Genomic DNA, 13,569 nt, shown 5'->3' with positions numbered 1-13,569 from the left:
CCTCTCTCTTTCTCTCTCTACACACACACACACGTGTGTGTGTGTGTGTGTGTATGGATTATTGGGGGGCTCTAACAACATACATAACATATCTCTTCGATGCATATGGAGAGGCATTTTTATTTTAGGTGGACTTACATTTTGTATACATGTAGGAGGGGATCTAACAAATATGTTTTCAAAATAAACATATGCATAGATTTTAGTCAGGGTGTAAGGTTAAGAAAATAAAAAATATGTTTCCATACACTAGGGATGTAAATAATTTCCTTAAACAATGTTAAAGTTGAACAATAGGTGTATTTTAAATGTATAGCCTTATTCCTGTGGTTATACAAAATTTTAAAATTGATCACTAGAAGTATTCTAAATGTATGGCCTAAAAAATTTAACGTTAGGGGTACTTTAAATGTATGACCTTATGTACACGATTAGATAATACTTTAACAAGTGCCCTCTCCTAGGGGAGGATGCATTATCCCCCCTCTCTCTCTATCTCTCTCTTTTGTCTCTCCCCCCTCACTAATTTACTCTTTGTTTTTCTCTCTCTCCTTTATTGCCCTGCTACACTAATCAAGGGGCATGGGTCCTACACCAAACATTCTATAGAGGAGAATTACATGGAGGATAATATTTTTTGACCCCTAGTGTGCGATGCCATACTGTAAGTGAGTGCATAGGCTCTTTGACAAGAAAGATCTGCCAATGATGCCAAAAGATTCAACAATGGAGTTTATAAATAAAGAAAGATATAATTACAAAGAAGAAGTCATGTTAATATGAGGATAACAATTTTTTTGTCCCTAATGTGTGATGCTATATTGTAAGTGAGTGCATAGGCTCTTTGACAAGAAAGATCTGCCAATGATGCCAAAAGATTCCACAATGGACTTTATAAGTCAAGAAAGATATAAATACAAAGGAGACGTCATGTTAATATGGCATGGATGGTTAAGATTATTAGAGTTAGGGCCTTTACCATAATGAGGAAGGGAAACTAGAGGAGGAAGAAATGCATGTTGAGTGTGAGTCCATTTACTTGGAATCTTGTGCGGTTATCTACCAAAATGGAAACTTAAATATAGAATGTTGGTTTTGGAGGCCAGTTCAAACCTAGTGGCACATTAGACAAGTACAAGGCATGCCATGTGTCATGGGGATCTATAAAGGTTTGCTGGTTTTGAGTTCAAGTAAAATTTTGATCCTCACATGGAGGTTTATTGCTTGTTGGAGAGTACTAGCTCGTGCCGCTGCTAATAAATGGTGGTTGTTAGGTCTACCTTCTTGAGTGGGAATCTCCAACAAGAGGTATATATTGTTTAGTCACTATGCTATGAGCTCCCTGATTAAGAGAACAAAGTCTGGAAACTTTAAAAGGCATTGTATGGTCCAACACATGCTTCAAGAGGAAACTATTAGAGAATTACTAATAATTTATTAAACATTTGCTTCTTCATTAGCCCATTATATGGTAATAAGTACACTTGATGTCATAGTGGTAAACATGTAGTCATAGTTCTTTATATGGATGAACTCTTTATAAAAAAGGGACAAAGGCAAGAAATTAACAAGGTAACTATGTTGTTGAGCTCAAAGTTTTAAGACATTAGACTACGTTCATTTAATTCAACACAAAATATGCTTGAGAGATATTGAAATCATTTGATATGTCCAATCATAGGCACTCTAAACTATTCATCACCCACATTGCATGACATTTCTACACTCACTCAGTTGATCATCCAAAGCAGGTAACATCCATGGATACCACTCCTACCTTTCCTCTATGCATGCAGGCTCAGGCACTCCGAGATCCCTCGTCACTCGGCCTTGCATCACCCTTCCAATGCAACGACTGATCATTCCACCACTCCACCACATTATTCCTTGCCATCAATTCAGCCTCCTTTATCCTCTTCTCCATATCTAGTGGCTTTCATCACCCCTAAGTAGTCCTCATCTTGCCATTGATTGTGCCTCCTTTAGTTTCCTCTTCCATCTCCAGCAACTTCATCTCCCGTGCATTAGCCCTTAGCTCACTAGAGCTGGGGACTATTGCTTTCATAACCTTGTCATAAGCTTACAAAGCCCAAAATTTTATCCCCTCACCACCTAGTGCGCCACCAACACCCATCACCACCACATTGCCACCCTTGACATCCACTACATCCTCCTTAACTTCACCCTCCACTACACCCATGATTTTACCATATGGATCTCCATGAAATATGCATCCTCTCCACCCCTCCTCTCCCTACACTAACCTTGCCATCTCTTGCATTAGTGGATTTATTTCTCATATCATTGTCATAGGTGGACGCATGCCATTAGTTTGTAATCAAGTTTACAAGAAATTATATTGGTTACTCTCCACTTCTCTCTGCAATTTAGTGCTTTATATTGTGTTGATTTTGGTTCTGCTATTACGTATTCTTATATGGTATCAGAGCATAGGCTCTAGGCCAAGTTTGTTTTGGTAGCTTTGTTTTGAAGGAAGATTCGGAGTGATTGCTTAACTTGCAAATAACGTAGCCACTCGTGCCTACCCTCCACCTTCTTTTGGTGATTTGGAAAGTTGGATGGGATAAATTACACTCTTTGGAAATTCAATATTAGGTCTATTCTTGATTAATATGAGTTGTGGGAAACCGCAATAGGGACTGAATCAAAACTGGGTCCTAGTTTGGATCCACCATCCCACAAGATTCTTCTTTCTCTTTGGCATAGAGGTGAAGAAATGTAGATATGCTATGTGCCATAGTCACACTGTGAAAAACTCCGAGTTAGTCATGCATAAAAGGTCAAGAGTAGAAAAAACAAAACTGAGACAATCATGCCACCATGAAAAAATGAGAGATAATCACATGTGAAAAACTCCAAGTTTTTTATGCCATGAAAAACTCAGAGATAATCACACCATGAAAACTCAAGAGATAATTATACGTGAAAAACTCCAAGTTTTTTACGCGTGAAAAACTACTAATTTTTTTAAAATAATCACATTTTTGTGGTAAATGAAAAAAGAACAGAGAAAATTATGTCACCGCGTGAAGAACTCTTTAAGTTTTTCACATTTGGGGGGGAAAAAAGAGTTAGTCACACCATGAAAAACTCCAAGTTAGTCACATGTGGAAGGTCAGGAGCAGGGGAAAAAGAAATCAAGATAATCATGCCATCCTGAAAAACTCACAAATCATTACACGTGAAAAACCCAAAAGAAAAAAGAGTTAGTCACCGAGTGAAAAACTCCAAGCTAGTCACGCGTGAAAGGTCAAGGGTAGGGAATAAACAAACTAAGATAATCATGTCATCATGAAAACCGCAAAGCTAGTCACCCATGAGAAACTCTTAGATAATCATGCTTGGAATAATCACACATAGAAAATTCCAAATCTTTTACGCTTCGAAAAACAAAAAAAAGTTAGTCATGCTTTGAAAAACCAAAAAAGAGAGAGAGAGAGTGAGTCATGCCATGAAAAACTCTGAGTTAATCGCAATGAAAAGATAGCGGTAGCGAAAAATAAAGTAACTGAGATAATCATGCAGGCGTGAAAAACTCAAGATAATCACGCTTGTAAAACTCCAACTTTTTCATGTCGTAAAAAACTAACTAAAATTTTAATATAATTATGCCATCATAAAAAACCAAAGAATAAAGACGTGTGAAATACTCAAAGTTGAAATAATTTCACTCGAAGGTTTTCATGCCATGAAACCCCAGAGAAAAACAAAATACTAAGATATTCACTTCATTGTGAAAAACCCAAAGTGAAAACTCATGTTTTTACATCATGAAAAACTATTTTTTTTTTAAAAAAAAGAGAAAGTCACGCCGTCATTAAAAAACTGAAGATAATCACACATGCATTGTGAAAAACCCAAAAAAGTGAGTGAGTCACACCGTGAAAAACTCTGAGTCACACATGAAAGGTCAGGGGTAGGGGCAAAAAATGAGATAATCATGCCGCCCTCAAAACCTCATTCTACTGTGAAATAATTGAAAAAAATCGAGAAAATCACAGCGATGTGAAAAACTAGAGGAAACCCAAACAAGGAGTTATAGTTACACCATAAAAAACTCCGAGTTAGTCACACATGAAAGAAGGAAAAAAAACTAAGATAATATGTCATCCTCGTGAGAAACTCAAAGATAATCACGCATTAAAAAAAAACTCAAATAATCACGTGTGATAAATTTTAATTTTTGCATATCATAAAAAAAAGTAAATTAGAAAAACAATATGAGATAAGTCGCTATGAAAAACTAGAGAATAATCATGCGTGAGAAACTCAAAGTTTTTCATGCCATGGAAAACCAAGAAAAAAAAGAGTTAGTCATGATGTGAAAATCTTGGAGTTAGTCATGTATGAAAGATCGGTGATGGGGGAAAAAATAATTAAGAGATCATCACGCCGCCTTGAAAAACTCAAAGGTAATCAATCACACATGATAAGCTTCAAGTTTTTTACGTGGGAAAAACTAATTAAAAATAATAATAATAATAATAACACGTGCCATTGTGATAAACCAAAGGATAGTGTGAAAAACTCAAAGTTTTCATGACGTGATTATATAAAAAAAGAGTTATTCATGCTGTGAAAAACTTCAAATTAGTCACACGGGTGGAAAGCCAGGGATAATCTAAGAGATAATCAAGCTAGAAAAACTCCAAGTCTTTCACATCATGAGAATCTAATTTTATGTTTTAAAAAATGTGTGAAAAACCAGAGGATCACATGTGAAAGACTCAAAGTCTTTCACTATGTGTAAAACCAAAAAAAGAAAGAGTTAGTACACCATGAAAAACTTGGAGTAAAGCATGAAAGATCAAGGCTAGGGGGGGGAAAAAACAGAGATAATCACATCACCATGAAAAAACTCAAATATTTTCACGTATGAAAAACTCCAAGTTTTCAGGCTGAAAAAAAAGAATTAAAAAACTTAATCACGTCACTGTGTAAAACCAAAGGATGATCATGCATGAACTCCAAGTTTTTCACACCGAGGAAAAAAAAGAGTTAGTCATCATGCTGTGAAAAACTTCAAGTTATAATCATGCATAAAAGGTCCGAGGTAAGGGGAAATTTTTTAGATAATCACACCATCGTGAAAAACCCAAAGATAATCACGCATCAAATACCATGAAAAAACTAATTAAAAATAATAACATTAAAAACTAAGATAAACACATCGTCATGAAAAACCAAAGGGAGCAACTAAAAGTTTTTTCATGAGGTGAAAAAAAGAGTTAGCCATGCCTTGAGAAACTAAGATAATCACTCTAAAAAATAAAAATAAAAGGAAATGTATGCACTCTACTAGCGTAACATGATTACACTCATAATGGAGTACCATGGTTGCAGTCATAATGGAGTATCACATGCACTCATAAAGGGAGTATCACCATAGCCATGAGTTAAGAAGCTCCATTGGCAAGATTCCATGATTATTAGTATTCAAGAAAAATACTACAACCTTAGTCCATGTTATCTATTATACCTTGGGCTAATTTCACACCATCATTAATTCTTGTCCATGCCCAACTTTTGGCCATAGACCCACTCCTTAAACTAATATGTACATGTCCATAGGCCACCATGTTACAAACCATCCCCACCCACCAGAAGGTTTTGCCCTCAAAACCATAACAATGACCATGTGATGGAATATATTGATGCCACATGATGTAGGCCATATAGACCCAATTTCAATGTAGACAATGATTAAGTGGTAGACTATTTGTTAGTGGGGCGGGGTGGAACATTTATTAAACCACAATGAGATATCTTGGAAGACATGTGAACACCTACTATGGTTACATATTTTGACATTTATATTTTTGGAAAGCTAAGGCCTCAAAGCTTTGTATATACCAATTAGTATGTATACTTTTGGTTGGCCCAAGACATGATAATTCTAGGTTGCTATATTTTTGGAAGAGCCTCTATGCTCAAAAACTCAAAAATCTCTTGAGCTTTATTTTTTGTAGTTGTTTGTTTGAAAATCAAGCTTTAATGTAAATAAATATGGATGAGTGGTATGATAAGCCACACTCATCTAGGAGAGATTAAACTCAATCTTATGTGTGTCCATAAGGTGATGTCTCTCTTATTTTAAAGCTTTCTTGTTTATTTACTTTGGTAGAAATTTATTTACATAAGGTTCATGCTTTTAATTTGTTTCAAGTTTAAGGTTCGTGCTTTTAATTTTGTTCACATAAGGTTCATACTTTTAATTTGTTTCAAGTCTACAGTTTGCTTGAGCTTTTGTGTTTGAGAAAAGGAATTCTTCTACAAGTGTCATAAATATCCTGACACACACATGATCTAGCCACCATCCTACCACCACTTAGTCCCTAGGGATGGATTTACGTTATGTCCTTAATTTTTTTCTTATAAGATGAATAAAAATTGAGAATAAGTATCATTATTTCTATTCTTCTTAAATAATTCCTACGCTCGAGGCAAGGTCCTCATCATTGTGCAAGTTAATTGGTTGCCCATACCAAATTCATCTCCGGGTACTTGGGTTATTCTGACCTCAATATTTCCATGGGTCCAGTACTCGAATATTCCGTGTGATTTTTGATTCACACGGATGAGCATGATGACCTGTGTGTGTGTGGTGTGTGCTCAATTTGCAATTTGGTGTAGCCTTTATCTATCAGGCGACAAATGAAAGCGGTGGTTGCACCATGTATATCTCCTTAACAAGGTCACCAATGTGGAGAAATGTTATCTTGACATCAAGTTGGTGCAGAGGATAATCAAAGTGTGCAGTAAGGGCCACCAGCAGCCTGAAAGAAGTCATCCCCAAGATAATGGATCCAATGTTAGCCCTAGAGTATAAGCAATGACAAGGACTCTGGATGGCAAAAGTGTTCTACCTTCTTGATTGTGTTTGGTTGTATGCATGTGGTGACGGATTTGTTGTGTGTGTGATGAGAAATGTGTGCATGCTTGTAGATGCTTAGATTAGGAGTAAGGAGTGGCTTCAAGCTCACTAGCTTAGCCATGGTCTATGGAAGGGTTATTGTGGAGGATTGAAAGGGGATTATGGGCTCAAACTAGAGGAATCGAGACACATTTAGTCTTCTTACTTGGAGGTGATCAAGGTCCCAATATCTCTAGTTAGATTTGCATCACTACTTCTTATGCTCCATTTAACCTTGAGATCTCCTCTCTTGGGTTAAGGTATTCTTACAATTTCTTTGGAAGTAGTTTGTCATATTTAGGTCTTAGCTTGTAACATCCTTCCACTACCTTCTTGGCCATTTTCTAGAGTTCATCAGTTCTATCTTATCACGATTGATCCATCTTGCTGCTTTCCCTACCTGGTTCCTCATCTAGAATGATTTAAATTGGATGTCTAGAATGTCTTCAATTTTAATATATCTTGGATCATCTCTTGAATCCTTGGTTTGTCTGCATCTCTCGTCCCTATGAGTTATGAAGCTTTCTGGGTGGTTTGCTCCCTAAGTTCTTCTCAGTTCTATCCATTATGATTGGCCGATCGAGATTGTCTATTCCCTAATCTTATTTTAAAGTAATCTGAGTGAAGGAATCTAGAACATCCTCAATATCAAAATATCTCAGAGGGTCCCTTCGATCCTTCTCTTTTGTTTCTTTCTCTCCCTTAGGACTTTGAGAAGTCCGTGGTTTGATTAGTTTAGTTGGAGGCTCAATTAGTAACGAGGTTACCTTTCCTTTGCTACGGTTCTTGTTTCTTATTTTTCCCTTTTGACACTTGGGAGATTTTGATGTTGAAGATGTTATGGATAGGGCTACCCAATCTTGAAATTTTGTTTGGCTTGGGTCCTTATCACACGACCTTTAACAAAAATTCCTTTTCTTTGTTTGAAGAGAAGACAGACAAGTAACACTAATGATTCCCAACCCTATGGCAGGTGATAATGTATTTATTATAGGATTTGGAGTTGTTGGCTCAAAATAGTAGTCAAACAGTAGTCACTAATCAAATTATTAATGATGCACTTTGTACACCATCTTGTTAACCCCATTTTGGGCGTAACAAGACACTTCTCATTACACATGGGAGACTAGCCAAATAAGTGTTATGTAAACAAAACTGTAAACATTGTATATATTATGAGAAAAGTTGGTGAATAATTAAGCTTTATAGATTAGGCTTGACTTTGGGTGCCCAAGTGTGAGTAAGGGCTGGTTGTATATAAGCAATTTTCTCATAATGAAAAAACACAATCCCCCTTTGTGCCAATTGAATCTTGTTTATCTGCTTGCTCTTATCTTATTGAGAGAGAGAGAGAGAGAGAGAGAGAGAGAGAGAGTCGAGAACTGCTTGCTCTTATCTTATTGAGAGAGAGAGAGAGAGAGAGAGAGAGAGAGAGTCGAGAACTCTTGGTTGAAGCTACAAGCACTCATTTGGTGGCAAGCTAGATAAAGGAGGATTAACAAGACTATTAACTATGATTAACAAAATAGAGTCACTTAATCACCTAATTTTACTTACTCATTGGTCAAAATTAGTGAAATTGAGCTTATACATAGGTAGAGCAACTTAATACAAAGCCAATGAATTCTTGGGTCCCAAATTTGGATGTGACTTGAATGATTTAGAATCAAATTAGTGCCGGCATATGCTGCTTGACAGGTTTTCATCAAGACAGAGAGCTATTTTTGGCATGTATTTGGCACTTGGTGACCTCGGAGCATGTATGGATATAAAGGCATATGGTATACACTTGATTAGATCATTTCTTGGTGATTTTATAAATTAAAGAGCTCGGTATTGTGTGGCATTGCAAGCTATATTGGACTAGTTGCACCGACAATGTGTTTTGGATGTGTTTCTTAGAACTTGTAAGTGGCACCAAGTGATTTTCAGCTTGTACAAACAGTGGTTTTGAGTCCTGGATCCAATCGCCATAAAAATTGTGGAATGTGTGGATAACATTGGTGACCAAGCATATGTATGTATGAGTGTTTGAGTTGATTGGTTGCTATACTCAGTGAAAATTGTGCATAACAAGATGAGTGATGGTCCAGATAAATTGTTGGGGAAAAGCTTGACAGAAACAACTTCCGGATTTGGAAGTATTGCATGACAAACTTTCTAAAAGGGAAAGGAATTCGGAATTTACATAATAGGTGAGGAGACGGAGCCAAGGGCTCCACCAGTTAATGCAACACCTGCTCAGCTCTTATAGCACATAGGAACTGGACAGAGAGGGCATTCAAAGTGTTGCATTATTTCTTTATTTGTGTGACAAATGGGATGTTATGCCATATTCAGGATACAGATAATCCCAAGGATGAATGTGATACATTGGTGAAGTTGTATGATACAACTACTCAACCAAAGAAGATGTAGTTAAAGCAAAAGATACATAGTGTGACTTGAAACAATAGAAGCATCAATGACTATGTGCAAGAGATTAAAGGATGTGTAGATGCACTTGCATCTATTGGTGCCCCTATGGAGGAAGATGATGATTTAGTTGCCAGTACATTAAATGGTTTGGGAAAAGACTACAAGGAATTCGCAACCTCAATCAGGGTTAGAGATGGAGACTCCCTAGATTTTGATGAGTTAGTCTCCTTGCTTATTGTGGAGAAGATGAAACTTGAATTAGGTACTTCATCTAGTACTAGTGGGCATGCAAGGGACTAGGCATTCTACACTCATAGAGGTGTTAGAGGCAAGGGGGGATCTAGTTCAAGAGGACGTACAGGTGGACATGGTTGGCATGATACGCCACCACAACAACAATAGGATTCACAACCATCATAGCCATCATTTGATGCACGTGGTGGTAGAGGTTTTTACACTCATGCTAGAGGGAGACCTGGATCTTGTGGTAGAGGTCATTAGCAACCACAATAGCAAAATATGACATGATAGGTTATAAGACAATGAGCACACCATTGGAGCAGAATGTGAAGCTAAGGGCTGATTGTGGTGAAGAGAATGAGGATGTGACAATGTATAAAAAGATGGTTGGCAGTTTGATATACATGACTATCACTAGACCAAATTTGTGCTATGCGGTTGGGCTTGTGAGTCAGTTTATGTAAAGCCCAAGGAAACCACATTTGGATACAGTGAGAAGAATCTTTAGATATGTGAAAGCTACAACACATTATGGACTCTTTTATGAGTAGACAAAGCTATGGATATTCATGGATATACAGATGTAGATTCGGCAAGTAGTTCTTATGAGACAGAAGATCTACTATTGGCTATGCTTTCACATTGGAACTGCAGTGGTGAGTTGGAGTAGCAAAAAGTAACCCACAGTTTCTTTATCTACCATAGAGGCAGAGTATAGAGGAACGTCTATGGTTACATGTGAGGTGGTATGGCTGAAAAAGCTACTTGAAGATTTGGAACATCAATGTGATAGGAAAGTTGTCATACATTGTGACAACATGAGCAGCATACAATTGGCAAAGCAATCCGGTTTATCATGTGAGGGCCAAATACACTATCATTTCATCAAGGTAAAAGTGTTGGATGGATAGATAGATTGATACATGTGAAGACTACGGAGCAGATTGCACATATCTTTATCAAATCACTTGATAAAGAGAAGTTTGAGTACTTCAGAGACAAGCTTGGAATACATGAGATGGATACATATAGAGTTGATACATGTGAAGACTACAGAGCAGATTGCACATATCTTTATCAAATCGCTTGACAAAGAGAAGTTTGAGTACTTCAGAGACAGGCTTGGAATACATGAGATGGATATGGTAAGCTTGAGGGAGAGCGTTGAGAATACAAGCTCATCAGAAACTGGTGGATAGCAGCAGCGTGTGGATAATAATGACCATGCCCAACTGGCCAAGTGTGTGGACATTATAGCTTTAGGTTTATTTCAGTGTGAACTTATCGTTAGGAAATGTGCTAAGTGTAATGAAGGAGAGCTATGGAGCTTCTCTACTTGGTGTGTGTTGATGAAATGAGAGCAAGTATGGCTAGGTGTGTCTCCTGTGTTCCCCTCTATTCTCTCTTCATGTGAGAGAGATGAGTCCTTGTAATTAGGTGAAACATCTTGTTGTTGGTGGTGTGACAAACAAGAAGGAGAACACGAGATCTTGGAGCTAGCAGAATCTCAAGCATGAAGCAAGGTAAGTACCCCACTGCTTATTTCATAGATTGCTAGAATGATAGAGTTCTTGTAAGGTTGAGAATAAGCCATAACATCTTTGGTGCCACTTTCAAAGAGCTAACCTTATTTCTTCTAACTCCTTTGAGCCTCTACTCCTTCCTTGCATATTTAACAACACATATTTTCAATTTTGTTAAGGTTTACAACAGAGTCTCGTGTGGAAAAGGTTTCTGTAATGTTGTGGAATGTGTCACATAGATTGTGTTGTTTTTGGTAAAAAGACAGTGTGTGAGTACTTGGAAGACTTGGAGGAAGGCATACCAACAATCACCTTGGATTCAATTTTTTATTTTCTAGTGTACTGCTTTTTCACATGAAAACCCAGTATGTGAGTTTGTCTTTTTCTTAAAAAAAACATAACAAAAAGAATATTATTGTTTGAGTCATTTTAATCAATTATCTTAGCCATGGATAGAATATTTAAATTACACTTGTTGAGCATGAAAAATTAGGATTTAGACCCTCAAAATAAAAAATATCAATCAATTTCTGGTTTTTCATGCCTGTGAAAAACCACACCGACAAAAAGTCTCACAAATCACACCATAAAATGCAAGACTACTTGGCCAAAAATAGAAAATTTTATCCATAAGAGATTCCAGTGTGAAAAACTAGAGTTTTTCGCAATCATGAAAATCACACCATAAAATGCAAGACTACTTGGCCAAAAATGGAAAATTTTATCCATAAGAGATTCCAGTGTGAAAAACTAGAGTTTTTCGCAATCATGAAGATCCAAAAATTTCTCGTGTGTATGTGTGTGTACATACATACATACATACACATACATACGTATGTATGTATATGTATATGTATATATACACATATATCACACCTTAGCCTCTCTATAAACCGTGCAAGAACTTGCCACGTTGCTATTTGTCTCATTCATTCCATCATGGTCACTGGCCATGGAAAGATTAATCACAAGTGCCCAATTAGTTAGCATGTGGAATATTAACTAAGATTAACCAAACGTTGCCACACTAGGAACGTTGCAATCTTTAAACCAATTTTCACTTTAGAACTAATACGTCAGCAATAGCGGAACGTTTAAGCCAACTTTGATATACACATCACCACCACTAGAAGGTTAAAATGTTTGATTTCCACTTTGAATGAAAATGTGAAAACTTACACTCCCCAGATAAGGTCCCGCATGGCCATTCCCTACATTATCCCAACAAGATGGCCCTTGTATGGGCACCCACGGCAGTCGAGATTGGCTATGTGAAACCTACATTGACCCAACTTAAGATGGCATTTATAATCCTCGTACGGGCACCAAAGTGGGTTTAAGTAATTTGTTAAGAAGTGCAGGTCACGTTGTGCAATGCTGATGAGTCTTGAACATGTGAATAATTATTGACATGTTACCGACCACGAGAACTGTTGTACTTACAGAAACAAAGATTGTTACTTCCAGATTTCCACCATAAACACCAAAAGTGGATACTTGCAGAAAGTATGGAGGTCCCACTTTATTGCTATGTAACAAGGACGATCAATCTGAAAGGGGTCTCAATATATCCAGGACCGCCACATTATTACATTGATAGGGGTAGGGCAGCCCATTGCATTCTGAACTTACTAATATACTCTGCCTGTTCAGAGTCGCAAAGGTACACCATAACTACAAGACAAGGTGGCAACCTCTTTCTTCGAAAAACTCATGGACAGAGTAGACAGCTTGAGCAATCTCGAATGGGAAACCATTGATATACACCAATGGAGTTGATAGGCATATGGAAACACGAGGTGGATCTCACAATTTGACATCCCCCCAATGTCTGGCTGAAGGTGGTGGATGTTTTTTTAAAAATAGAATATCCCAATAGAATTAATCGAATGAATTGTACGACCATCAGTGCTCTTCCACATGTTTGCCGACTTCTCATGCCGCTACCCTTGTAATGCGCATACAGTGACAGTCCATGGCTATACAAGCAGAAACACTTCTTGACCCTAGAGCCCCTTCGGCATCCCATTCAAAGCCTTTACAGCTTTTCCTCCATAGGACCTGAAACTTAGAATCAGGCTCATAAATGCCTCAAAATGATGAAGAATAGCACCCCTTGTTTCATTACTGCACTCCATTTTATTCCACTTAGCAGAAGGTTATGCAAGGCATTCCTCAGGGTTGGCATAGAAATAGTCCTCTTCTTTTGGTCTTTCGGGTATCACCTTCCGTCTCGTTGATGCACCCATATAATCGTTCTGCACTTCTTGCACGGCTAGAGAAAATCTATACCAATTTAAGGTGCCATTATTATGCTGATCAAGCAAGCCAACAAGCCTTTTGCGGTCCAAAAGAATGGTTTTACGATATCCCAAGTACCTATTCCCAAAAGAAGGCTGATATAAGCTTCACATTTGGCGAAATCAAAACACTAGACATAAATAGCAAACAACT

The 13,569-nt window shown here is 37.4% G+C and overlaps 1 protein-coding gene across 1 annotated transcript in view; it reads right to left on the bottom strand.

Annotated features, from left to right (window-relative positions):
* Window positions 1–12,615: 12,615 nt before the first annotated feature.
* The window catches only part of LOC147628734 (rhamnogalacturonan I rhamnosyltransferase 1-like), a 44,791-nt gene continuing 43,837 nt past the window's right edge, over window positions 12,616–13,569 (bottom strand). Inside the window, exon 8 of the mRNA XM_086813967.1 lies at window positions 12,616–13,494. Coding sequence (XP_086670093.1) covers window positions 13,275–13,494 — 220 coding nt within the window. The 3' untranslated portion in view covers window positions 12,616–13,274. The remainder of the gene's footprint in view (window positions 13,495–13,569) is intronic.

Source organism: Cibotium barometz, chromosome 19, assembly GCF_041138505.1.
Source record: "Cibotium barometz isolate CiBa-2024 chromosome 19, ASM4113850v1, whole genome shotgun sequence".
Lineage (NCBI taxonomy): Eukaryota > Viridiplantae > Streptophyta > Polypodiopsida > Cyatheales > Cibotiaceae > Cibotium > Cibotium barometz.
This window is presented reverse-complemented; position numbering and strand designations above follow the sequence as displayed.